Here is a 26,692-nt window from a genome sequence, read left to right on the forward strand (position 1 = left end):
CCCATGTTCCCTCTGCCCCACAGAGAGACACACAGAGTTAATCTCACCAGTTATATTTGCTGCTGCCCACACTGATCCATCGCATTACCTCCTGTTCCCCAGAGCCGCCCCAGCCGCTGTGACCTGGTAGCTCAGGGGTGGGCTAGTCAGCAAGCAGCACCCCTCCCCTCCCAGGGGTCGACAGAATGCCCTCTCCCTTCCCAGCCCTCACACTAGCAGCTGAGGCCTGATTGCCCCTCCTGCTTTCCCACAATAGAACTTTCTATGTACAACCACGTTTATACAGGCACTGCTTCCCCCCACCCAACCCTCCTTCCCAGAACCTCCCAATGGGGGTCTGACTCCTCCCACCGCCCTCTTGGAGACAGACACGGGGGTCCCCCTTAGACGTTCATTACCCAGCACATACCACCGGACAGCTCCGCAGGCCCCAGGACACCTTTCAAAGACCTGGGCTAAGAGCGAGTACCCCCACAACCCCCTGGGGCACGCACCCTGGGCACTGGCCCAGGCGGACGGGGCGGAGCCCGCCCGGGAGGCGGCGCCAGGCCGGGAGGGGGCGCTATTTGACGTTGAACACCATCAGCGGCCGCTCCTCCCGCCGCTGCCAAGGGCTCTTCTTGTCGCCCCCCTCGTCTCCCACCTCCGCCCCCAGCTCGTCCTCCGGGCTGGTGAGCGAGTCGCGACGCAGCTCGCTGGCGCTGCTGCGGGAACTGTCCCCACGGCTGCGGCCCCGACCTCGGGGTACCGTGGCCGCCCGGCCCTCGGGCGCCGCCACCTCGTCCAGCAGCGGTGTCAGCGAGTTGTCCTCCGGGGAGCAGAGGCCCGTGCGGCTCTCGCTGCTGCTGGGCTCCGTGTCCTCGCTGAGCGCCAGGCGCGGAGGTGCGGGGGGCGGCGGGGGCGGCGGCGGCGGCGGCGGGGGGGCGGCTGTCGGGGCGCGCTCCCGCTCCTCGCGCAGGGGCCGCCGGCGCGCAGGCCGCGCCTCGTGCACATCGACGCCCGAGTCCAGGCTGGCATCCGTGCTCCGCCCGCCGCCCGCCTGCAGGTCGATGTAGGAGTGGCGTACCTGCGAGTTGGAGCGGCCATCGAGGGATACAAACCAGGCGCGTGGGTGCGGCTTCACGCCCAGTTCCAGCAGCTTCTTCTCCGTCAGCGCCTGCAGCTCCCCGTTGAGCTGTGCCATGGTGGACTCGTTGAACAGCACCGGGATGGTGACCGAGCCGCTGACCGGCGCCGAGCGCCCGCCCCCCCAGCCCTCGCCGCCGCCACCGCCGCTGCCTTCGCCTCCCGCGCCCGAGTGGCCCTGCATCAGTGGGCGCTGGGGGTCGGGCTGGGGAAAAGGGCGGGCTGGGCCGGGGGCCGTGCCCTCGGGCGGGACGGGCTCGTCGCCCGCCCCAGCGGCTCCCGCGTCGCCACCCAGGCGCACGTAGTGCGCGGGTATCACCAGGGTTGGCATGACGTTGCGGTAGACACTGTCCTTGAGGTGATCGATGGAGCCGCAGAAGATGAGCTGCCCGGCCTGGCTGAGCGACGGCGGCCGCGCCAGCTGGTCCACGGACTGAGACAGCAGGAAGTCGGGGGTCTTGCTCTCGGTCGCCCCCTTGTGGCTCAGGTAGTGCTCGAAGGGCGGTGGCGGGGAGGGCGGCTCTGGCAGGAACGCCGTGGCCCCAGAGGGTCCTCGCCGGTACTCCTCTAGGCCTGGCTCCAGCCCGCCAGGACCCTCCATGGAGCGGGCGCCCTTAAGCCCGGCGCCCTCACCCCCGCGGGCACCTGCAGGCTCGGGGGCCGGACGGCAGGCAGAGCGCGGCTTGGCGCGGAAGAAGTCATCCCGGGAGGAGGCCAAGTCGCGGGAGCTGGAGAAGGCGGAGTGGAGGGGGCCTGGAGGTGGAGCCTCGGGGTCTCCCGGCGGGGCGGGCTCCAGGGATCCCCCACAGATGAGGTGGAGCTGGGACATCGAGGTGGCCTGGTCTCGTTTGTTGCCGTCAGAGGGCCCGGAGAGCTGCAGCTTGCGGTGCTGTTGTCTGGGCTTCAGGCAACGCCTCCTGGAGGGGAGGGGGCAGACCGAGACCCTTAAAGGTGTAAGGCCAGAGCAGCTCCCTAACTCCCGCAGCTCCCAGTCACACCTCAGCATGAGGAATTGACATAGTTGGAGGGGTCGGGACAATGCCTGGGACTCAGAAGGCAGGGAAGGAAGGAAGGCGAAAGGAACAAAAGAAAACCCCTGGGAGAGGTTTGTGGAAAGAGCTTGCATGTCTACGGGAGGGCCGGCCAGCAGCTGCGCCCATTTGGGTCCCTCTCCAGTAAATTGCCTTCACATGTAGGAGGCGCAGTGAGAACCTGGGAGGAGCCCCTAAGCCTGAGGTCCTATGGACGCCAGATCTGGGATGGTGGGAGCAGCTGCTGGTCGTCAGGGGAGGGGCCTGGCCTGCAGCTCCTGCCTGCACTCTCCCACTTCTCTCAAGCCACCAGTGTTTCAGTCTTTGCATGTGCCCTGCTTTCCCATCAGTGCCTTGAGGGTCAGAGTACATGTATATGCTATTTGGGGGCCCCAGCACCCAAGCACAGAGCAGGCCTCCATGTGCAGAGAAAGTGGGGGTCTGGGTGGCACTCACCGGCAATAGTAGATGAGCAGACATAGCAGAATGAGCACCAGCAGGGCCAGGGCTGCCAGGATGGTGAGCAGGAAGATGGTATGGTAGGTGCCTATGTCCTGGATGCCCGACGTGATGGTGACCAGCCCTGTGCCAGGCAAGGGCTTAGCATTCCAGGTGTGGATGTCCTGTCTGCCTTTCAGAAGGAGTCCACTTTCCCAGCCTCCCCTCCCCCTACAGCCCCCTATCGTTCCTCCCTGCCCCACATTCTCACCAGCTGTGGGGGAAGCCATGGCAGCCGCCCAGTACCCCAACTGGGGGGAGACGAAGGTCCAGTAGAGCTGCCGGCCTTCCTTCCGGATCACACCAGTGCCGTTGCGTACCCACAGCCCTGTGAGAGGCAGGGGTCGCGTCAGACTCAGTGTGCCACCATCTGAAGTCTCTGTCCCCACAGTCCAGGCCCAGCAACCCCCAGAGGCACTCACCACTCTTGGGATCGAACCTCCAGGCTGGAATGCTGGTGCCCACAGCAAGGGCACGAGGCTCCGAGGGCACAGGCAGTGACAGGTGAATGGGGCCTGAGAGTGGCACCTCTGTCCCATTGCCTGTCAGCAGGTGCACGCTCACAGCAGCCAGGGGCATCAGCTCCAACCAGGAGCCATTGCCTGGGGGAAGGGACACAGGGCTGAGGGCTGAATTCTTTGTGGGAAAACATCCCTTCCGTGCGTGGCACCCAGCATACCTGAGCTGGAGGCCTCGGTGCCCAGGAAGGCAGGGAAAGCCCGCATTTCCTGCTGGGTGCTGGCAGGAGTGAGCGAGGCCCACAGCTGGCTGTAGGTGGAGCTGACAGGCAGGCGGGCAGCCCGCCGCTGGAACTGCACCCAGGGCTGGGACCGGGCACCTGGGTGGAGAGAGGGGGAGCTGCAGTTGCTCAGGGACCAGAGCCGAAAGCAAGTATCTGAGGAGAGAGGGAGCCACTCGGGAGGCCAGGGGAGGTGGTGGGTGACTTGGGGACAGAAGTGGGAGTCACAGAATGTTAATTTGGAAGGGACATGGTTCAGAAATCCAGTCCTAGCTATGTGACCCTGAGCAAGTTACTTGCTCTCCGAGGCAGTTTCCTTATTAACCCATAAAGTGATGAGGTTCCTCAAAGACTATTGCCTACCGTGTGGCAGGCACCATGTTAGGTGCTGGGGACACGAAAATCAGTAAGACACAGTTCACAATCCCCTGCCTTCAAGTTCACAGTCTAGTGTGGTGCAGTCTACTAGGGTACCCATTAGCACTTTTCTGCTGTGATGGAAGTGTTCTCATCTGGGTTATCCATTACGGTACCTAACAGGCGCGTGGCCAGCAAGCACTTAAAATGTGACTAGTGTAGTGTGACTGAGGAACTGGGTTCATTTTTAATTTTTAAAAATTTAATGAATTTTAAATTCATTTACATCTAGATAGCTGCATGTGGCTAGTAGCCACGGCATTAGACAGCCTAGGTGGTGGGTGCACTTTGTGTGTCTGCCTGTGTCAGGGTGGGGAGGGCATAAAACTGAACTTTGACCCAATACGGTAACAGCTAATGCTTGTCAAGCTTTGATTGGCTGGGTACTGTTCTAAGCAGCACCTATAATTGAAACTGCTGTAATTAGCACAACAGCCCATGACTCAGGGCCCTTTACCATCAACCCCGTTGTATACATCCAGAAGCGGAGGCGGGATTGTTCGGTGACTTGCCCAAGGTCATGGCGCTGGGGCCTGACTGAGGTCCAGGCTCCTAGCCTGGTGCCAGGGCACATTCTGGCACCCACCGTTCCATCCTGCCTCATTACTACAGCAGAGGGATGTAGGGTGCCAGGGGAGTCTGGTCCTGTGGCACCTTGCAGGATGAGCAAGAGCCAGGAAAGAAAGTAGGAAGGGACTTCCAGGAGGACTGTGGGGAGAAAGGCCTGGGGGCACCAGGCAGCGTGCTGGCCAGGGGCCAGCGGATGACTGGGGTGGGCGGTGAGGCTGTGGCAAGCCAGGCCCCAGAAGTCTAGGCTTTACACTGAAGCAGTGGGAGCTTTGGGGGTCTTTAAACTAGGGGGAAAAGAAAGCTCCCTTTGGCCATTTAGAAACCTCCAAAGAAATTTTAGAAGCCTCCGGTTTAGGACCAGAGAGATGGTGATGAGCAAATGAGTAATTTGAGGACGAGGGCTCAAGCTAAGAGTATTAACTGAGGCGGGGCTTCTCCCACTCCAAAACCCTGGGTGGCTCCCTAGGACTCCCTAGGGGTGTCCCCTCTGCCAGGCTTCGTCAGCCGGCAGGCACCAGGCGCCCCTCCTGCGCCTGCACCCGGAAGACTCCCCAGGCCTTCCTCTCCAGGGCAGGTGCCTTTGCTCCCCCTTCAGCTCCCAAGCCCATATAGGCCCCAGCCCCCGTCACCAAGTTCTCCCGTCCTGCACCCTCACTGGTTAGGGTTTTCTCAGTATTCAGTACGGCTGCCCTCTACCCTGCTGTTCTGCCTGCTTTGTGTTCAATCATTATTTCAGGGCCTGTGACTGTCTGTGTGTCTTCCTGCTTGACCGTGAACTCCACAGGCAGGGAGTAGGCCTTTTCTCCCTTACCATTGCTCCCCAGCGCCAGACCCAGGCCGGCCATGGCCTAGGCACGGCGGTAAGTCTCAGCTGAAGGAGACTGAGAGCTCGCAGGGTCACCAGGGCCACTGCAGGGTTGCTCCGGGCCTTGCACCTCATCGGTGTTCGGCACCTTGGAATGACCCTCTCGTGTCTCCTAACATGGCCAGGCACCCAGGAGCTGCACAGCAAGGATAGGTGACCCACTGAAGACAAAGGTGGCAGGGAGCTGGAGTTCTGATGGTAGCAGCAGAGAATAAAAACCACAAGAAGCCCAATAACAATAAACATTTACGACCACCTTCTGTGCTATTTTTTGTACACTTGGTAATATTTGATTCCTTCCCTCAATCTGATGATGTAGGTACTATCAATATCCACATCTTATATTGATAAATGAACAAACAGAGGCTCAGAGGTTGAGTGAGTTGCCCCGGGGCACCCAGTTAGTCTGGAAGAGCACAGCTCTCTAGACCCAGGTCGGGGTGAGGAAGAGGAGCTAGGGGTCGCAGGGGGAGCCTTACCAGGAGAACCCAAGAGGATGTGCACCAGGTCCTCATAGAGAATGAGGGTGGCCGGCCGCTCGGGGAGCAGGTAGAGGCTGACTGACGCATACACTGTGGGAAGGGCGGCCTGTCAGCTCCAGAGAAAGCCCCTGCCCAGCCCCAGGCGGGGGGGCCCTCCCACCATCCGAGTCCGAGTGACTTCACCCTCCCTCGGCCCCGTCTGCATACCCCAGCCCAGGCAGCAGCTGCTGGAAAGCCTGCCCCTCTGCCCCCAAGGGCTATCTTGGGAAGGGGCTGATGGGGTCAGCTGCTGTCCCCCCCTCCACCTGCCCCTACACTCACAGGGCAGCTTGTCAACACGCCAGGGCACGGAGTTGGTGAGGAAGCCAGGGCGGGCAGCAGTGACCAGCACCCAGGTGCCCAAGCGGTAACTGAGGGGCAGTGTGGCCACGCCCTCCGAGTCTGTGGTGCCCGCAGCCAGCAGCATGCGGTTGCCAAACACATCCACCGAGGCCCGGTCCAACGGCACCAGCTCCCCGCTCACGTACACCTGCACCTTGACCAGGATCTCTGCAGACAGGGTGGGGTGAGGGGAGTGAGGAGGTGGGAGGGGGAAGAGAGAACCAAGGGGAGCCCCAAGATCAGAAGAGAGGACTGTGGGCTGGGAGCGGCTTTGTGTCCAAGGCTAGACGAGACATTATGAAAGCCAGCATTTAGAGAGCCCTCAAACTTCACATCAGCCTCTGAGGCAGGGGGTGCTACTGCCATCAAGCCTAACACGTTCACTTTTCCACATTTTCACATTTCTGAACTCGGGCTATGCCTATGGTTGATGATGTCATAATTATAATTGGTAGCATTTCTTATTGGTACATGAATAACAGTCCATCTTCCAGCCAATGATGTATTAGACTTGATAAAACATGCTCACAGCCCATTTCACAGATAAAGAAACCGAGGCTCAAAGAATTGATATACTTGTACTACAGTTAAGTGGGAGACCTGGGATCCAAACCTGGGAATCGACCTCTAGACCCAAATTCTTACCCACTGGACCCTATGGGGCTTGTGTCTGGGAGTGGGGAGGGAAGGGAGTCTTGAGAAAGAATGAGTAAGCCCTGGCGGTGTGGCTCATGGATTGGGCCCTGGGCTGTGGTCCAAAAGGTCACTGGTTCAATTCCCAGTCAGGGCACATGCCTGGGTTGTGGGCCAGGTCCCCACTAGGGGTGCACGAAAGGCAACCACACATTCACGTCCTTTCCCCTCTGTCTAAAAATAAACAAATATATACATAAATAAATCTTTAAAAATGAGTGGAGAACCAGGGACTGCAAATAGGAGAGGTCAGGATTCAGCCATTTGGAAGAGAGGGTGGGGCACTTGGCCGGAGTTTGGGTTCTCAGGAAAAAACTAAGAAGGGGACAGTCATTCCCATCACCCAGCCTCTTCCCAGAACCCTTTCCACAAGCCTGTGTCCCTTCAGATTTAGGGACTCATCTCAACCCCGAAGCCCAACAAGTACCTCCTGACCCTTCCTCCTCAGGGTACTGCCAGCCCCTCCCAGATGGTCAGCTACAGTCAGTCACCATGGCAACACCCTCTATCCTCCCAAGAGATGGGCAGGGAGCTGGGGCCCTGGCAAGGGGAAAGAGATGGGGAGCGACCCAGGCCCAAGGAAATTGGTGTGGAGGGCCCTGGAAAGGGAAGTCCAAACCCTTTGCTTTCCAGACAAATCTGCCCCAGCCCTTATAAGGATGGTCTAGCGGGCATGAGCCTGCAGGTGTCCCGATCTCAGGTGGTGTGATGGGGGAAGAACCAGGCCCAGAGTTGTTCTCACGGGTTCCCTAGACAGCCTCTCGGATCCAGCACATCATCTACCCCTTCCCACTCAGTGCAGCCCCTCCCTCGAGAGCACGCCTCATCCCCACCTCATGCCCGTCACAGAGGAGGTGTTGAATTTGGAAAGGTACAGAAACCTAATTGGGGGCCCCAGGAGGCAGGTGAGAGTGGGCCGGGTGCTGGACACAAACCCGGGGAGTCCGGGGACAGAGGAAAGAGCTGGGAACTGAGGGGCTCAGGGCCACAGGGCACCGGGCGGTCAGGGGGCCTCATGGCTGGAGTCTAACACTCAGCAGTGGCAGGTGTCTTATCTCAGGCTTCCAACCCCAGGGCCGGGGCCAGCGCCACGCCTGCCCCTGGCATCCCATCCAGCTGTTCCTGCACCCACCACCCCATCCCCTCCCAGGCCAAAGCCCGGCACTGCAGGGCGGGTGCACAAACTCGACCCTCTCCTGCTCTCTTGTTCTCCCGGGAACTGGCAGCCTCCCTCCATGCCCGCCCCCCAGCCCCCAGTAGGAATTCTGAGAAGCTAGAGGGGGCTGGCTTCTCCCCACCCCCACCCCAGGCTCGGAGCAGCTGGATGGAGCAGCTGGGAAGAGGGAACCCAGGCTCATGGACTATGGTCATTTGAAGGAGTGCCTTGGATTCAAGGGCCAGCTCCTTAGAAAAGGGCCGAGAGCCCAGGGATCAAAGCGGGTGGGCAGGTAAGGCCTGAAGGAGACATACGTGCCCAGTGGAGAGGGGGCAGGTGCAGGTGCCTAGCAGATTTCTTTCCCTCTTCCCCTCATTGGGGCTTCCAGCCAGCAGACTGGGAGAACCCCAGTCCTAGCTCTATTCCAGCCAATTCCCTGGGCCCCCTTCTTTGGGGTGCAGGACTTGAGAAACTAGGGCCCATTCCTAGCCATCAAAGCCCCTCTTGTCCCCTAGAGTGCAGGGAAGACCCAGGCCAGAGGAGATCCTTCCCCATTCCTCAAAGCCTGACATTCCCCACAGCATCCGCTTCGGCTGGCCTCAGCCCTGCCTCATTCCTGGCGGAAATCCGACCCCTTCCTTCATCCGGACCCCACTTCCCTCATCGAGTGCCCCCACCCTGCTTTTCCTGCCAGCTTCTTGGTGGGGAGGTGAGCAGTGGAGAGCACCAGTTCAGGTTCATACAGGGCTGGGGCCCGGGGGCTGGAGAGGGGAGAGCAGCAGCTGGGTGGTGGGGCCGGAGGCTAGAAGCGGGCTGCGGGGCTGGAGTGGGTTGAGAACCCAAGCTAGGGAGGGAGCCACGGTCTAGCTCTTCCACCCTCTCCCGCAGCAGAAGCCGACCCCACCCCCACCTCACACACCCACCTGGGCCCCGTGAGGCGCTGGGAGGGTCGTCTCCACCGCGATGGAGAGGTGAGGTGAGGAGGGGGTGGTCTGGGAGCAGACTGGGACAGGAGTGGCCGGAGGCCTGCTGGACAAGACCCAGGCACCTGCCCTCCCAGCCGGCACTGCCCACAACCAGCTAACCAGTTCGGCATGGCTCCGCCACCACAGCCCTGCCATGCGCCAAGCTGGGAATCACAATGTGCCCCTTTTCAGAGCCCCCCAACCGCAGCCCCTTCTCCTTAATTGGCTGAGCAGCGTTTCTTAGGTGCACCCCAAAACCCGAACCTGAAGGGCCGGCTGGGGGCTGTCAGGCTCCGAGGCGGAGAAACCCCATTCGAACAGTCAATCCGCCCACAGCCTCACCCACTCCCCCTTCTCCCCTCCCTCCGTCAGACCCCGCTCTAGGCGCCCAGCCCCCGTCCGGGCCCAGGGTGGCAGCCGACGCTGCGCCCCCACCCACCCGCGGTCTGGAGCGAGGAACCCGCAGGGGGCTGCGGAGCGGGCGCCCGCCCCAGCCCGCCCCTGGGCGGGTGTCTACGGCAGACAATGGCTCAGGCAGCAGCGCCTCGCGGATCAGGAGGGAGAAAAACAAGGCAGGAGGGGGCGGCGGCGCAGAGCCTGGGGACCCCGCACCCTCCGCACCCCTGTCTCCCCGAGACCCCCTCCCCGGCGGCCCTCCGCTCCCCTCTGAGCGCCGAGCCCAGGTCGCTTATTTCCCCCACCCCAATCCAGGGGACAGAATAGCCCCCCATTCACGAGCGCCGCCCAGAGGAGGCCGGCGGGCGGAGGCCCGGTGGGGGTGGGGGGCGCGGGCCCGCGATCGCTGCCCTCCCGGCCCGAGACTCACCCTGCGGGCTGGGGGGCTCCGGGGGCGACTTGCCGGGAGCCCGGGAGGCGCCGCCGAGCAGCAGCCCCAGCAGCGGTAGTAGCCGCGCGAGGACGCTGGGGCCACTCGGCGGCGGCATCGCGGGGCTCGGCCCAGCCCTAGCGGCCCATGGCTTCCGCCCGGCCCCGCTCCGCCGACCCCGCTCAGCCCCAGCTCCGCTCCGCGCCGCGCCGCTCGGGCTCCCGCTCTGGCTGCGGCGGCAGCTCAGTGCGATTGTCTCCGCCCGGAGCCGCGCCAGCGCCCCCTGCAGGCCGCGCCCCACCGCCGCGGGCCTCCGGGCACCGCCCCCTCACGGCCCGCTCCGCCCGCAGCCCACTGGCCCTGCCAGAGCTCAGCCCACCCCGCACCCACCATCCTGCCCTCCCAGACTCAGCTGCAAAGGGGTGTAGCGAGGAGGGTCCGATCGCCACGGTGCTTGTAGTTCTAGAGTCCCTGAAATTTGGTGCAAAATTTGGGGGTGAGGGAAATGGCTATTGCTTGCAATATACTCAAAAGGGGTGGGTACCGTCAACAGGGTCTCCATAAAGTGTAAGAACTGCCCTGCTTTACTGCTCCCTTTTCTCTGCACAAACATTAGCCCAGTGCTGGGGAGATAAGACTAAGCCCCCCTGAGAATCGGTCCGGGTTCTTGTCTAGCTCTTGCATCTTGTTAAGCTATGAGTAAATTACTTAACCTTCCTTTAAAGTGAGAATTGTAATCTTTACCTCGTGGGGTCTGTTCTAAGGATTAAATGAGATAGTGATGTAAAAGGTGTAACACATCCCTGACCCGGGGCTATTGTTGGCGCAGGTAGTGAGATCCATTGATGGGTTATGATAATGGTGGAAATAGCTTGCCTTCCCCACTGAGAATCGCCGGTTGGTCTGACCGGTTCTCGTTCATAAATGACGGTCTGAATCTCTTCTTCTTCCTCAGCCAGTAAGTCCACGTTTGAAGATAGTTATTGGTCTGCCCTCTGGTCCCAGCCAAGCTCTTCCCTTCCAGTTTGTTTGTCATCATTCCTCAGCTTCTGGGTGGCCAAATCCTCGTCTAATCTGGGGTCCCTCTCCTGGTTCTCGCTGGCTGGTTACCTTTTCTTTCTCAAAACACAGTGCCCTGGAGGGGACTGGACACCTGGGGCAAGGACCTCAGAATGCAGGCTTCTATTCTGGTGCTTCTCTCCTGGCTCAGTCTTCTGAAATAAAGGAACCCTACTTTCAGATTGTGGACTAAAACCAGTAAACTTTTTCTCTTTCTTTCTTTCTTCCTCCCTCCCTCCCTTCCGTCTTCCGTTCTGCTTTTCCTTCTTTCCTTTCTTCTCTTCCTCCTACCCACATAAATTTCCACCTCACCAGATTTCCCAGTCCTGTTGTTACGTAATGAAAAATTTGGAACCTCAACACAGGATTTAGCACTCATCCCTGGCGAATTTCATCTTGTTGGTTACAACCCAATTTTACAATCTGTCAAGGCTGCCTGGAATCTGCCTCAGCCACCCATTGTACTGGAGCTCCCTCTGGGCCAGCAGCCATCCCCAGGATGAGGGGACTTGTGACCATGCTGAGCTGCCCAGGGTTAGGACGGAGCTTTGGGGCACCCCCATAGGGACATACTTCAGCTTTATCAAAATTGTTTGGTTTTCAATCCAAGTCTCTTTCATCCAGCTGACGTCTCTGTCTCATGAATAAGGACAAATGCCAAATGCTTTGCTGGATGGAGACTAATTGGGATTGTCCAACTGCAATGGTGTGTGTTTGTGTGTGTGGGGGGGGGTGGGTTTGGCTGGTGTTCAAGGATCATGGCTTAATCTTTTCCTAAATATTCAGTCACCCGACTGGAAACCTGTTCTGGAACTTGCCATGCATGGGTATCAAAGTGTTCTGTTCTGTTCAGAATTTACCTTTCTCCCCTCTGGGCTGCAGCTCTTGTGAGGTGAACCTGCCCCTTAATGGCTTCCCCTGACACTGAGCATCAAGTCCAAACTCCTCCCTTGGGTCACAGGCGCTGCCTGCCTGCCCCGTCCCCCAACCTCATCTCCCAACTCCTTACAGGTCTCTGGCCCATGGGTCTCCTTGCTTCTACATGAACACATCAAGCCAGCTCCCACTTCAGGGCCTTTTCGCTGGCTGCTCTTTCTGTCCAGAACACTCGGTCCCTGCAGCCACTGGCTCATTCATTCATTTCTCTGCTCACCTCATCCGAGAGGCCTCCCCTGACCATGGCCTAAAATGTCAACCCGCTGCCGACACCCCCATAATTCTGTCACTAGCTTCCCTCCTTCATTTTCATTCCCACCACTGGCCACCGCTGCCTATACACTCGTTTATTGTCTTACTCGTTGCTCCTGGTTGGATGGAGACTCCGCGAGGGCAGGGACTTCTGTCGTTGCTCAGTCTCATCCCGGCACTGGAACGGCACCAGGCGCATGTCAGGTGCTCAGAGTTTATCAAACCCTCGCGTCGACAAATCTCCCGGGACTGCAGGTGCCCCCCACTCCTGACTCCAGTCTCAGCGGGGAGGGGACTCTCTCCCGCCCCTAGTCCTCCAGGAGCTCCTGTCGGTGCCCTCCTTCCTCACTGAAGGGCCCTTCTCGGTGGGGAGGAAGGAATAGAAGGAACTGCGATGCCTCCCTGACACTCTCCTCTGGGCGGGGCTTCGTCAGCCTCCCTCGGCCCCTCCTCACTCTGAACACAGCTCTAAAGGCCTTTTTTAAAAACAATGGGAGTGGGGAGAGTGTGTTCTTTTCTTGATGTTTATCTCTTCAAAATCATTTTAAAAAATACTCTTTTTAAAAAAAGATTTTATTTCTTTCTAGAGAGAGGGGAAGGGAGGGAGAAAGACGGAGAGAGAAACATCAATGTGTGGTTGCCTCTCATGTGGCACCCCCTTCTAGGGACCTGGCCCATAACCCAGGCATGTGCTCTGACTGGGAATCGAACCAGCGACCCTTTGGTTTGCAGGCCGGCACACAATCCACTGAGCCACAGCAGCCAGGGCTAAAAATGCTCCTTAAAGCTACCCTCCAGGGACCCTGCCTGCCTTCTCTACCACCCCCCGGGTCATCCCCCCCCATCTCACCCACCCTTTCCCTCTGGCTCCATCCCCACTTTCTACTCCCTGACACTCCCCAAAGGCAGTAATTTTTTATTTTTTATCTTTGCTCTGGCAGAAGTGCTCTCTGCTAGCATTTCTACCAGCCCCGGATCCCTCCTCCACATATCACCCTGGTCCCCCTCTCCTCCGCCCACCCCGAGAGGAGACAGCACACGGGTTGGGGCTGCCTCTTTATTAGACAGAAGGAAAGGGGTGGCCCAGCTCTGGTGGGAAGCAGAGGGCATCAGGAGGCTTCCATGGAACAGCTCCAACCAACGGGTAACCAGGGCAGGGGACACGCGGAGAAGAGGGGCGCACAGCCATCGCGCCCTGCCTTCCAGGGTGTGGGCTGGACCATCACTCCTCCTCCTCCTCATCTTCTTCCAGGGGTGGCCGCTTCCGCTTGAAGAAGCCGACCTGGGAGTGCACAGGGCCAGGTTATAAACAGTCCTTAGGCCCCTGAGCAGCACTGGAAGAAGGAAGCCAGCTAGGAAGCGGCCAGCCAGGCGGTCTTCTCCGACCAGCACGAGACACAGGCCCCACTGTCTGCACGGATGAAGGCCTTTCCCCATATTGAGATAATACACGTAACATTTAAAAATATATTTTGCTTTTTCTTCTCTGGATTTTTGTTCAATACCAATGATTATATCTCTCTATGATGTAAGTGTATGAGGATATATATTTGATTATTGTAAGTGTAATGTGTGCTTTTCCCTAAAAGCACCGTGCTTCCCAGGGCTTGGGCACCAGAGTAAGTTGGGGAACAGCCCACTTGTCCTCCAGGCACAGAGGAGGGAGTGACCCATCTGGGCCTGCATCAGGCCTGGGCCTCCCACCTCAGTTGGGGCAAAGGACCGAGCAAGGAGGGAGTCAGCACAGCAGCCAGGGAGCTCCTGAAGGCAGGGCCCATTGCCTGCGACTCCTCCTCTCAGGGGCGATGGGTCTGAAGGACGGAGAATTCCAGGGGCCATTTTGCCCAGGGTTTTGTGCCTGCGAGGGGTCCTCTGGAGAATGACAGTCTAACAGTGGAGGTGCAGGCTGGGCGGGCTCTGGGTCACCCACTTGGGCCACTGTCTCTTTCTTCCTCCCTGTGAGGGTGGGCAGGGCCAAGTCCGTGCCCACCTGGGGACGCCATCGTCCGCCACCCCTTACCTTCCACATGGCCAAGACTAGGAGTGTGAGCAGCAGCAGGCCACCCAGCACGCCTACCAGCACCCACCAGACGGGAATGTCCCTCTCCTCCAACGCCCGGAGTAGCTGTGTCTGCACCTGAGGACAGAGCCGCGAATGTCCTCTGTCACCCTGACACTTCCCTTGCCCCAAAACTCAAACCCGTGGGATTGGCACGCCAAGCCAAGCCACCTACCAGCGTCGCCCTTTAGACCCAGGGAGCCCCGCCCCCATTCTGCGGGACACGCAGGGGATGAGCAGTGGGACTCATCTCCTTGCCAACATTCTTCCGCACTCACCAGAGCTTTCCCACTGGGCAGGCTGAGGGCAGGCACGGAGTAGGGAAAGGAGGTGACATTGAACCAGGCGTGTGACTGCAGCACAAACTGATCCAGTGGCCTCTGGATGGGGCGCGGGGTGGGGAGAAAAGGATTCGCTCAGGCCTGTTAGTTGCAGGAGCCCCAGCCCCAGGCTCACCCCTGGGGAGCCCTGACCCTGGCGTAAACCTGTCCCTTCCAAAGCAAACTCCCCCTGCCAGTAGACAATTAGTTAATTAATTAAAAAAAGCCGCTTTTTGGAGAACAAAAGCCCGTCCATTCCCCCCCCAACCGCGTCCTCTCCCAAACAACAAAATAAAAACAAACAACAAAAGGTTTCTTCTCCCCCCCCCCCCCCCCCCCCCAAAAAAAAAAAAAAAAAAAAAAAAAAAAAAAAAAAAAAAAAAAAAAAAAGAAAACGAAGTAAACCTGGCCTTCTCTCTCTTTCCGCTCCCTACAGCCCCGCCTCTCCCGAGGGCTCACTCCGGTCTCCAGTCCAGGAGGCCCCGCCCTTCACATCGTGTCCCACCTGGTGGAGGCTGGGCAGCCGCAGGAAGGCCTGCACCGTAACCATGGCCCGCTCCCCGCGCGCCATCTCCTGCAGCTCACAATGCACCACGGTACTGGGCGCCGAGTCGCAGCTCTGAGGGGGTGTGCTATTAGTCCCCAGCCCCTCCAGACCCGTCGCCCCATCACGCCAGGACCCCACACGGAGGGAGAGGGGGAAGCCGGGGAGGGGGGGCAGTGAAGACTAGCACAATCCTTAGAATTCGCTTGGACCGAAGTGGCTAACCGGCGGCCCGCATCACTCTTTTGGCCCCTCCCCCTACCTCCCAGCCCCTCTGCCCCCTGGGCCCCAGGGAGCAGAGACCCCAGACAGACCACAGAGCCCGCTCACCACGAGAATTGGCTGCTTGAGCCCCGGCAGGGAAGCCTGCCTGCGCCGCCGGTTGTGATGGCCTGGGTGAATGGGGGAGGGGCTGGGGGTGGGCAGCCCCAAGTCCAGCTGGGGAGGCAAAGAAGCGGTCAGGCCGTAGGCTCTGCCAATCTCCCTGCACCCCCAGAGGGACCCCGGTTGACCCACCGGGGACTCACCCAAAGCTCTTTCTTCCACCCAGGCTCTTACCTTGAGGGGGTTGGGAGAGGGCTGTGGGGTGCACTGAAGACCCCCCTGAAGCTGTACATCCAGGATGTAGAGCAGGTCCGACGGCTGGGATTGGCCCGGGAGGCAGAGGGTGAGGTAGAGGCCATTTACTGTACCAGGGCCACTGTTGTAGAGCTGGTGGAGTTGGTGGCGGCAGCGTATTAGGGGGCTCAGGGCCTAGACTGTAGCCCCTGGGGTCCTCCCACTCCCGGCTGGGGCCTGGGGTCCCCTCCCTACTTCATAGGTGTGCTCCACTTTGGGGCCCCAGCTGTCTGAGCTGTTCTCTCTGTTGCCTTCTTCTGCCGCCATCACCAGGAAGGCTGGAAAGGAGCTCCTGCAGGGGTCGGAGCCCCCACAGTAAGCTTGATCCACTGACTTGCTGTGGGGGTTCTCCCAGGACCCCTTGGACCAAGGGTCTCTGCCTGCCTTCTCCCCTGTCAATCCCGGGCACCTCACCCTCGAAGCTCCACATGGGCCTTGGCCCGGACGGGAACATCCAGCTGCACAATCTCACTGTTTGGATTCTGGCTGTTCTTGCTAGAGGGGATGAGGAGAAGCCGGTCAGGGACACCTGCCCCGTGAACATCAGGACTGGGGGCACAGCCAGAATTTCAGAGGTCGCAGAAAGATCTAACCGCACACACAGTGCGCCATGCAAAAGTCGGGCCCAGGAAAGAACTTCTCGGGCTCCAAGACTCCGAAACAGGAAGAAAGGGGACAGGAAAGTGTGAAGCGCAGGGATCCCAGAAGCCCCTTCTGTGTGGAGGGCCCCCCAGTGTCTCTGTGTCCGGTGCTCCGCCGTCCGGTACCTCCTGATCTGCAGCCAGAAGGACACACTCTCCCCAGCCTCTTCCAGGTTCTCCACACTGACCAGCATGGTGATCCCTATCTGAGAAACCAGGAGAGCCGAAGTCACCGCCCAAGTGCTCACTCTGAACATTGAATGTGGCCTCTGGGCCGCGTCCTCCAAGGCCGCCATTCTGATCTCCATCTCACTCAGAAGCCCACTGGGAGAGGAAGTTCACTCACCCAGGAACACACAGCTGGGCAGTGTGTGGACCAGGATTCCAGCCCAGGGCTTTCTAACTCTACACCCAGCTGCTAGAACCTGGCTGTCTGTGAGACCGCGGGGGAGGGGACCCGGCACCCAGGACTTGGTGGCCTCACCCGGACATTCTTCATGGGGTTGCCCAGCTCACATAGCACGACCTTGGTCTCATTCTCCTTCTTCTGGTTACAGCTAAGCCTCTCGAAGCCCTTGGAGGGGGTCGTTTCAAGAAAGAAGACGGTCACAGAGCAGCCCGTGTTTACTGAAACTCCTTGGGAAGTCTGGGAGACACCGCTGTGCCAGGCTGGGCGCAGGGCTCTCCGGCTGGGAGTGCAGGGTGCTGTCCCACGCTCATTTATGTATTACTCTAGCGCTGTCACTTGTTATGATGTTTGCAAGTAAGAAACACAAAATATTACACAGACTATAATCCCATTGTTATAAACTACCTCAACAAACTAACTAAACAAGAAAATATGCACAACGCCTACATAAGCATCTGTTGACGTAGAGAAAAAGGACGGAAAGGAAATCCACCGAACGTTAACGGGTTCCTTTTAACGTTTTGTCGCTGAGCCACTTTGGACTTGGGTTTTATAATAAAGTTCTCAAATGTAGGGCCATTTGCAAGCACTCCTGTTCCAAGTTTTTAAAAAAGACAGCTTTTACACCAAAGCATAAGACAAGTTGGGGCTCTCAGCGTGTGAGAAGGCTCCCATACCTCTCACATACCCCCAGTAATGTCCCCTGGGGGGCCCTCACCTCAACATTGCTGAGGGCCCTCATGTAGTGGGCACCCGGGGGCAGGTGCACGGCCAGCTCAGCCTCATAGGCCCCCTCCCCCTCGTTGGCTGCGTCCACCTTTAGCTCCAGCACGTTATCAGCTCCGATGAGGAGGGGGGAGCCCGTCCTGTGGGGAGAAAGGAGGAAGAGGCCTGGTCCAGGCCCAGAGACTGGGAGGACAGGGGCTGAGGACAGTGTACTGGTGTATGACATCCCAGGTTGGGAGGAGGTGACATCAGAGACAACTGGGCCAGGGGAGGGTGGAGCGGGAGGTCTCCTCACACGCTGGCAGAGAGCTGAAGCTGGGGCACGCACAGGTCGTCTTCCCCGCAGTCCAGGATGATGCGGGTCTGCAGAGGGCACACCAAGGAGTGTGGGTGAGTGGGGGCATGTGGAAGACGGGGCTAGAAGGCCTGAGAACGAAAGGAGAATGGAGACGACACCAGGGCTTGGGGCTTTGCCGCGGGGTATGGGACAATGTCATGGTGTAGTTGGTGACATCAGGGTTTAATGGGTTTATATCTGAGTTTAGAGGTGACATCAACATTGGGGTTTAGGGGACACTGAGGTTTTGGGGTTTTCCTTAGGGTTTACAGTGACAGCACAGATTAGAGGTGACATCGAGGCTTTGGGGTTCACATTACAACTTGGACACTAACCCCCAGCCCTGCCTTTCTGGTGGGGGTCCTTCCCCTCCCGGGCCTGTTCCTGCCCACCCTCACCTGCTCCTGCACGAGGGTGTCTCCGTGCAGCACCACGGCCGGGGCTAGTCCGTCCTTCGCAGGTGGCAGGGACACGCTGACGCTGAGCACGATGGGGCTCAGCTTGTCCCGGAAGTCGGCCTCGTCCTAAGGTGGGGACAAGAGTCAGCCTATCTTGCTGTCATGCACCCTAGCACTGAGGACCCCTAGACACGCAGCGCCCAGCCCGCACCCCAGGGCTGAATGGACAAACCCGCACACCCAGCCCTGCCCACCCCCAGCGCGGGCGTACACGGAGGAAGGCCTTGATGTTGTGGCAGATGGGGCTGTGTCTCCCCCCCAAGTCTAGGTTCAGGGTGGCCCCCGCCTGTTGAGAGTTCAGCAGCAGCACCCGCCGGCCCTGGCGGGGCTTCTGCCGGTCCAGCTGCAGCTCGGCATTTAGGCCTGACGGGGCAAGCAGGGGGCGTCAGGGTCTCCCTGGCCAGCCTCCAAGGGAGTCCAGGTCCGCCTCCCTCCTGTGCCCACTGTGCCACTCACTTAGCTGCTGAGGAATATTGTGCCCAGTGGCTCCTACACACATCTGGATTCCAAAGCTGCAAAGATGTGAGTGGGGCTCAGCGGTTAGGGCCCCTGACACCCCAGATCCTGCCTGGCCCATGCCCTCTGTCTCCTCACCAGCTCACTGAAGTCTTGGTCTGCGGCAGGACACAATCCTTCACAGCAGGATTCAGCGAATCTTGTACCATCAGCTGGACAGTGGCCATCACCACTGGCTGAGCTCTGGTGGGATGGGGGTGCTTGCCACTGTGGCCCCTTCCGGCCTGTTCCTCTCCCTAACCCGCCCGTGGACCAGTGCTTACCTGTACACAGCCACCTTGTCAGCCCCGTAGGCTCCCACCAATAGGTCTATAGGTATTGGGAGGGGGTCAGAACCAGTAATTAGAGAGGGCATTAGGTCCCCGAACCATTTCCCCTATTGGAGGTTAGACCTGGCCCTCCCAGGCTTTCTGGCCCCACAGACAGGCCAGAGCTCTCAGTGGGGCACCAGCTCAGGCACAGCATGGCCCTTGGCTGTGTCTCCCAGCATCTCCAGCTAATGCTCAAGGGCCTTTCTTATTTAGCTGGGGGCAGCCCAGGGCACCTGGGTATCCATTGTCATCGATGTCTGTGGCACCTCGCAGGGAAAAGCCGAAGCCAGAGCCTGTGGGGAAGGGGCTGTCCAGGACCTGGGAGGGGCGTGAGCTAAGCCCCTCACTCTGGCCCAGGAATACCAGCACTTGGCCGCGACTACTGGGACCCCCGTAGGGGGCAGCCACTGCGACATCTGGGGAAACAACGAAAGGAGAGCAACTGTTTGTTTTCCAACCTCTCCAGGCCGCCCCGTAAAACTTTCAGGGGTTCCCACTCTGGGCAGACCCCCGGGGACCAGGAGAGGGTCGAAAAGGGCAAGGAGGCAGCTGTCCTGCCTTCCAGGAGTTTACAGTTGGGTCAGAGAGAGACTCGTCAAGTAGGGTTGTTATAAAAACAATAACAGCCCTCACTATGTGTTGGGAAAAGTACATGGATGTGATTTCATTTGATCCTGAATGTTAAGCATCATTAGTCCCATTTGAGATGAGAAAACTGAGTCCCAGAAGATTAAGTAACCAAGACCTACTGAGACCTGACCCCTCTTCCTCAGGGACCTTCGCCCCATTCTGCCTACACTATGCACAGTCAGAGCCGCTTGATGACAGGCTTGTCATCATCAGTAACTTTGAAGATCCCTCTTAAAAATGCGTTATTCATCATAATGATTAATCTTCATCTGATAAATTTGTAAGAGTTTTCCACATGTGTCAGGAATCAAAAACTTTGATCTACATTTTGTAACTGTTTTTTCTTTGTCCTCTGTACAGACTTTTCTGTAAAAATATTTGTCGATTTTTTCTGATCAAGTTACCCAGAATTGACCCAAATCAAACACCCTGACTACAGTTGTCTGCCCAGGCCCCGGACCTCCCACACTCTTCTGATCTTTGGCCTTCCTCATCATTTTTTTTTTTTTTAGAGAGACGGGACAGGAGGGAGAAAGAGGAGGAAAAAAAAACCCATCAGTTGTTTCTAGTGCGCCCCCAACTGGGGACCAGGTCCAGAACCCACGCATGCGCCCTGACTGGGAATGGAACTGGCAAACTTTCGTTCTCTGGGACAACACCCCGCCCACTGAGCCACACTGGTCAGGGCCGGCTTTCTCATCTCCGCTTATTTCCTGAACAGTTGATCACCCTTGCCACCCTTGCCAAGATATCCCCAGCCATCTTGCCCCACTGCCAGTTTGGGGCAAGCCTGGCCAGACCCCACCAGAGCAGGTACCATGAACTTGACCTCCAGCCTTCACTAGGCACTGTCCAGCAGCCCTGTGGGCTCAGAGTGTCGGTCTGCTCAGCACCTCTTTCAAACATTCTCCATTCTGTCAAGCTTCCAGCGCCCCCACTCCGTTCACAAAGAAAGGCAACCTGACGGTTGTGTTATAGTTTCACATCTATTTTCCAGCCACTTTCCTCATCTGACCTTGGAACAGGTGTCCCTCCATTACCCTGACACTGGGCTTAGCATCCTGCCCCCCCAGATCCCTCAGGCCTTGAAGGGACCCCCCTCCAACTCATTCCTCCACCCGCTATTTTTCCTGTAAGACCATTTTCCTTCACATTCAACCTGCTCTGTACTCTTTGAAATTAAAATAACCTCCCTTGACCCTCATCTTCTCTCAGTCTTCACCTTTTCTCTTCCACAGACCAGTTTAAAGAGCTGTCTACACTGGCTGCCTCCAGTTCTTCACTTTCATTCATCTCACCCCATGCGTTCTGCCTTCTGTCCGTCCCTACACAGCCCTGAATCAGTCCTTGTTGTTGTTACCAATGACCTTCTTGTTGTTAAAGACAATGGATATGCCCTGGCTGGCATAGCTCAGTGGACTGAGCGCGGGCTGCGAACCAAAGGGTCACCAGTTCAATTCCCAGTCAGGGCACATGCCTGGGTTTTGGGCCAGGTCCCCAGTGGGTGCCACGTAAAAGGCAACCACACACTGATGTTTCTCTCTCTTTTTCTCCCTCCCTTCCACTCCCTCTAAAAATAAATAAATAAAATATATATATTTAAAAAGACCATGGATATTTCTCCAGCCCCATCTACTCATACCTTTCAGAAACACCTGGAATCGTTAAACTTCCTTCCGCTTAGAGCACCCTCTTCTTTTGAGTTTTGAGCCATCAAATCTCCTGTTTTCTTGCCTACCCCACTGGAAACTCCTGTCCTCTTTCCAGACTCACTTCCTCTGTGAGTTCCCTCAATGCTCTTGCCCCCCAGGGCTCTGCCCTGGGCCTCTCCTCTCTTCACAGGCTCCCAGGGGCTCCGCCACCCTCCCCCAGTTCCTATCTCCCACTGAGACCTCTCGGGTGGAAGTGGGGGAAGCTACACCCAGCGGCTCTCTGGCTGTGTCTGCCTGACGTGGGGAAGTCCTTCCAGATCAATAGGTCCAGAGCTGGCCTGCTGCTGTCACCTGCCCAGACCTGCTGCCTAGCCTGAGTTCCAGGCAGTAAAAGGCGCCCCGCCCCACTGAACTCCTCTGTTGCCCACCAACTCCTCTGCCTGGACTAATGCAAACAGATTCTAACTGGTCTCCTTTAACTTTCTCTGCTTAAAGCTCTTGCTGGCTCCTGCTGTCCTCAGGTCAAATCCATGGTCTTTATGGCGGCTGTTAGCCCCCCGGCAGCAGGGGAGCCCCTCTCTTCCCTTACCATTGTAGCCATCCCGGTTGAGGTCGCCCAAGGGCGCGATGGCTGAGCCAAATCGCCCATACAGCTGCGTGCCAGTCAGCAGGAGGCTGGGGGTGCCCAGCGCCTGGGAGCCCCGAGGCTGCAGGAACAAGTACACACGCCCCACCTCGGCCAGCTTGCGGTCAGAGCGGCTGTCCATGTACAGCGGCGCCCCCACCAGCAGGTCGTGCCTCCTGCAGGCCAGACGCGTGGTTAATGGGATGGGCTAGGGGGTGCTGAGGGCCAGGGCTGCACATCTCGCCCATCCTCACTCTTGAGAGTGAGGGCTAGGAGAGGAGGAGACTCAACTGGGTAGGGCTGGGGCGCACCCTCCTCACCCGTCCCCGTTGACGTCCGTGACGGCCACCGAGTGCCCGAAATACGAAGCCACCTGAAGGAAGACAAGGCGCACCCTAATTCCCGCCCCCCAAACCCACCACCCTGTCTTAGAAATCGACCCCCCGCGCCTCCGTGGAATATTCTAGGGTCCCAAACCCTCAGCCTGGGCCACCCCATCAGGACCCGACCCTCACCTGCTCTCCCTGCAGCCGGTGCAGTGTTCGGTAGTTCGAGTACAAAATTTCCACCTGCGCGGACAGCGCGCCTGAGCACGTGGTTCTCATCCCCCCCCCCCCCCGCCAGGCAGCAGCTCGCTCCCGGTGAAAAAGGGCAGAGGTGTGGCGGGGTGGGTGTCAGACTTAAGAGCAGGGTCAGGGGCTACAGAATGCCGAATGGCGGGGCAGGTGGCACTCACGGCTCCCAGGGTCCAGCTCCAGGTGGGGGCGCCGAAGACATACTCTGAGGAGAACCCAATGAGGTTCTTGGAACCTTCCTCTTCCCTCCCACCATTCCGCACCCAGGAGAGATTTTAGTGCGAGGCCTGGTGGTGCTCCTCCCGGGATGGCCTCCCCAAACCCTGTCCCTAAGTGGATTTCTTGCCTGTAGTGTTGGGATTCCCGTCGAACTCGCCGACGGCCACCGAATACCCTGAAGACACAGCACGAATGACTTTTTCTGCGAGAGCGAAGCAGGGAGGGGGCGGAGGGCGAAGGAAGAGGAAACTAGGACATCACCCAGTTTACACCCTGCATTGTGTAGACAGCAAAGCGAAGGCCATCTCGAGGCCAAGATCTGCGGGAAAGGCGGGGTAGGGCACATGGGAGCTGGGCGGTCTGCGGGAGCAGCTGCGGGAGCAGAGGGTGAGGACGCCTTGGGTGCTGGGGCTGGCCAGCCGGAGTCGGCCAGGGGGCGCTGCAGCAGGGGCGCGGGCGGGCGGTGTGACGGAGCGCTGGGAAGCCTCTGCGGGCGGTGCCTGGGTTACCCCGGTAGCCGTCGAAGTTCTCTGGATGGCTGGAGTCGAAGGTGAAGCGTTGGGTGCGCACATGCCACAAGAGGGTGCCCGGGCGGTAACTGGAGAAGATGTCTGCTATTGGAGCCTTCGCCAGGAGACCTAGGGTGCGAGGGTCAGTGGGTGTGGGAGCCCAGACCCTGGGGTCTCCCCAGGCCCAGCGTAGAGGGGAGGGAGGTGCAGGGATGGGCACGTACCTAAGAAAAAATAGCCGCCGGGGGCCCCAAGCACCAGCTCTCCAGCCTGCAAAGGAAGCCCTAGAGGTGAGCGGGGACCCTGTTTGGGAGCCGCCCTCACGACGTCTCGGCTCGCTACTTGCCTCAGTGGCTACGGCGCTGAAGCCGGCTTCACAGTAGCGCCTGTCTTCCCCTAGAGGAGGCACGGAGGCGGGTCAGAGGAGAGGCGGACCCAGCAGCGTACGCAGAGCCCGGGGCGGGGCCCGGGGAGGGGCACGGGGCGGGGCCATGGGTTAGTATGGGGGCGTGGCCTTGAGTCCGCAGGGTAGCTGCGGTGTTGCTAAGAGCCGGGGAGTTGAGCTGGGGGATTGAAAGTGGGGCCAGCGGGCGCCACTTTCAGAAAAAAGGGTCCCGCTCCTTGGCCACGAGTGGGCGGAGCCAAAACGGAATGCGGAGCTCACAATATTTGTACTCCAGGTAAACCCGGCTCATGGTGTTGGCCCGACAAGGCGAGAACTCCGCGCGGCGGGCGTTCTGGAGCTGAGCTAAGAAGCAGCCACCTACGGGTGTCTTCTCCGCCTCCTCGGACTCTTCTAGGGCGTTCCAGTGCTGCCAGGGGGCGCAGGCCTGCGGCAGGGCCGCAGAAAAGTGAGGAAGAGGCGGGACTTGGAGTTCTGTCTCCCTCCCCCCAACAAGTCTCTGCCCCCTACTACTCCCTATGTCACCGTCCCGCAGTGCCCACCACAATGTTGTCGTTCCAGCTGACGACTGACGCCCCCAGTCCTTGCCCGGCCTTGAAGGTTTGGAAAGTTTGGGAGCCTACTTTTCGGGTCTCATCATCTGGAGGGCACAAGACAGGGGGTGTTGAGGCCCGGCTGTCCACGGTCCCTCTAAGCCCTCCTTTCCCCTCATTGTCTGGTACTCACTAAGGTCGAAGGACAGGGAGGAACACTGGCCGTCATCAGCCCTCCAAGGGCATATGAACACGCCGCCCATCTCCTCTTGGTTGCGACCTAGGGTCCGCGGGGCACCTACTACGATGGCCACGCTGCATAGGAAAGCTGCGTGAACATCTCGCTGATTCCGGATGCCCCCCGCCCTAGTGCCCGTGCTGGGAGCATCGCCCTGAAGGGCAGGCAGTGTGCCTTGGGCGACGCTGTCCTATTTCCTCAGAGACTTCACCGAGCATGTGGGCCAGCCTTTTCATTTTATGGCCCATGAAACCGAGACTCCCAGCGAGGGTGAATCACATGCCCAAAGTAACCCAGCGAGTCAGGGGAAAGCTGGAACTATAACCATTTGGTTTTATATGAACACGAGGGGTTTATATCCTTGCTGAGACAGACCTCCCAAGCTCTGTGCCGATCTACACTCCCACTGTCCCCACCTCCAAAAGCCAGGGCTTTGCACGATCCCTAGAAGGTTAAACTGTTACCAGATGTGTTCTTGTGAGCTAGTTCTAATGAAGAATTAGGGAAGCTAGTGGGCAACTCTAAAGTGGGAGGTAGGGTGCTGATACTAGTGAGGACCCTAGCAGATTTAGGTTGGAACCACAGCTCTGCCATATGTAAATTGGGAACAATACCAACCAATCAATGCTGTCAGAATAAGTACATGTATGAGGGCAACTCAGCGTGGTAGCAGCCAAATAACTTATAGCAAGTGCTCAGAAAGTGCAGATATATATATATATATTTGGCATGCAGGATGTCTGTTAAGTAGTACCCATGAGACCAGTATCTGTGGTTGGAGGGGAAAGAAGCGAGAAAGCCTAGAGGAGGGAGTCAAGTTTAGATTCAAGTCCAGTGACAGCCATGGGCCACACAAACACCCCAGGAGCCTTGGAGCTAGACGGACCCTTCAGAACTCTTCAGAGGTTACGTGAAATAGCGGGGCCCTTACACCTCTCTCCTCCCTCCATAGTCCTCATCGATCAATTCGTGCTGGGTCATATTGGGAAGAGGACTTGACTTTGGGGAAGTGGCTTTCTTCAGCCAAGGAAATTCACCAAGGCGCTGATACCGGAGTGCTGTCTGCCCCCGCCACTCCCCGAGGCTGGGGAAGCGTGCTGTCGGCCTCTGTAAGTAACTAGCTCAGCGTAGTTACTGTGAAGAGGAGAAGCAGGACTCTAATCTTGGCAGTGGGATCTCACAGCCTGATTTTTCCTAACCAATGATGCTCTCTATTGCTTCCTTTCAAATATCTAGAATTTTGATGGGGATGAGGGAAATGGAGTAGAAAAGCGAGGTGGGCAGACAATGTTACAGTTTTTGAAGTTGATTGAAGACATGTGCTCTCCTCTCTGTGTTTTGAGGGGATGAGGGTGGAATGGGTCCTACAACTGACCCATGGAGGAAAAACATAGGATATTAATTTCTGTTTTGCCTTTGTTTTTGCTGTAGTTTCACTGCCTATATCCCCACTGGCGTGCTTCTCTGTCTGGTATTCTCACCTGAGCAGGTCCCTCCTCCGTAGTCTTAACAAGAACTTAGCTCAAATAGACCCTGGAAGTCACTTTACTCAACCTCTACCACAAATGGGGGACTCAAGGCTCACAGAAGTAGTGACAGAGAAGGAATCCTCTGTCCCCACATCCAACGTCCCCCAGGGCTTACCTGCTGTGGCTGTCCTTGCAGAAGTCCAATGAAAACCCAAAGTGGCTGCCATTGGGGCCTGTGTAGAAGGTGGGCCGCTCTGGGTCCAAGTTCAAGGCTGAGGCTGGAGGGGCAGCACCGGGTCCCAAGAGCATCTGCACCCACTCCAGAAGCCAGAGGGCGTGAAGTGGACACAAGGCTCTGGCCATCATCCCTCTGCCACAGCCTCCTCGGCAGGAATGGGCTCACCCCTTCCTCTTCCTTTCAGTTCCCACCACAGGAAGTCCTTTCTTATCAAACTTGAACCCCCTTACTGAGCAGTAGGCAGAGCAAAGGGCTAAATGTCCTGGACGCATATGGTTTCTCGGACTGGCAGGAAGGGAAGGGGGTGAGGCCACCCTGGGGGTGGATGCTGATGGCTGAAAGCTGTGACTCTGCCCTTTTCCTGAGTAGTTTATCACCAAGTCTTGTTGGCTCTGCCTCTCAACTATGTCTTTGGAATCTTCCCACCATTTCCACTACCACTGTTCCTGTCTAAGCCATCAATACTTCCTGCTAGGGATAGTCGAAACCACGAACTAGCTGGTCCCTACACCTCCACTCTAGCCCACAGTTCCTTAGTTCCTCCTCCTGCCTGCACCGGGCGGCACACTGACTTGGCCAGATGTGGGGGAAGGAGTGAGGAAGCTGCTGCCTTCTGATAAAACCTGAGCTGTGTATCATTTTGAATAAGGCACCTATCCACTTCCTT

At 58.3% G+C, this 26,692-nt stretch overlaps 2 protein-coding genes across 3 annotated transcripts; both read right to left on the reverse strand.

Annotated features, from left to right (window-relative positions):
* Positions 1-37: 37 nt before the first annotated feature.
* FAM171A2 (family with sequence similarity 171 member A2) lies at positions 38-9,979 on the reverse strand. 2 transcript variants are annotated; one of them, XM_037162191.2, is made up of 8 exons: positions 9,749-9,979; positions 6,049-6,276; positions 5,725-5,817; positions 3,334-3,492; positions 3,077-3,256; positions 2,866-2,982; positions 2,613-2,739; positions 38-2,042 (listed from the first exon to the last, which is right to left on the reverse strand). In XM_037162191.2, the coding sequence occupies exons 1-8, from the start codon at positions 9,864-9,866 to the stop codon at positions 563-565; spliced, it is 2,502 nt and encodes an 833-aa protein (XP_037018086.2). In that variant the 5' UTR covers positions 9,867-9,979; the 3' UTR covers positions 38-562. The 2 variants fall into 2 exon arrangements, with proteins under 2 accessions (XP_037018086.2, XP_037018087.2); XM_037162192.2 differs by lacking the exons at positions 5,725-5,817; positions 6,049-6,276.
* Positions 9,980-12,980: 3,001 nt separating this feature from the next.
* ITGA2B (integrin subunit alpha 2b) lies at positions 12,981-26,542 on the reverse strand. Its single transcript, XM_037162193.2, has 30 exons — positions 25,963-26,542; positions 24,274-24,395; positions 24,090-24,187; positions 23,809-23,974; positions 23,491-23,540; positions 23,369-23,414; positions 23,145-23,273; positions 22,763-22,810; positions 22,578-22,621; positions 22,357-22,410; positions 22,162-22,214; positions 21,806-22,017; positions 19,168-19,350; positions 18,887-18,932; positions 18,702-18,806; positions 18,564-18,619; positions 18,319-18,470; positions 18,048-18,173; positions 17,608-17,675; positions 17,305-17,452; positions 16,662-16,751; positions 16,304-16,383; positions 15,951-16,031; positions 15,732-15,828; positions 15,477-15,629; positions 15,249-15,356; positions 14,880-14,993; positions 14,333-14,434; positions 14,016-14,132; positions 12,981-13,277 (listed from the first exon to the last, which is right to left on the reverse strand). Exons 1-30 carry the CDS (start codon positions 26,151-26,153, stop codon positions 13,218-13,220), a joined length of 3,099 nt encoding a protein of 1,032 aa, XP_037018088.2. The 5' UTR covers positions 26,154-26,542; the 3' UTR covers positions 12,981-13,217.
* Between the last annotated feature and the right edge of the window lie 150 nt (positions 26,543-26,692).

The sequence above is a fragment of the Artibeus jamaicensis genome, unplaced genomic scaffold (genome assembly GCF_021234435.1).
Source record: "Artibeus jamaicensis isolate MK-2021 breed Jamaican fruit bat unplaced genomic scaffold, CSHL_Jam_final contig_2259, whole genome shotgun sequence".
NCBI lineage: Eukaryota > Metazoa > Chordata > Mammalia > Chiroptera > Phyllostomidae > Artibeus > Artibeus jamaicensis.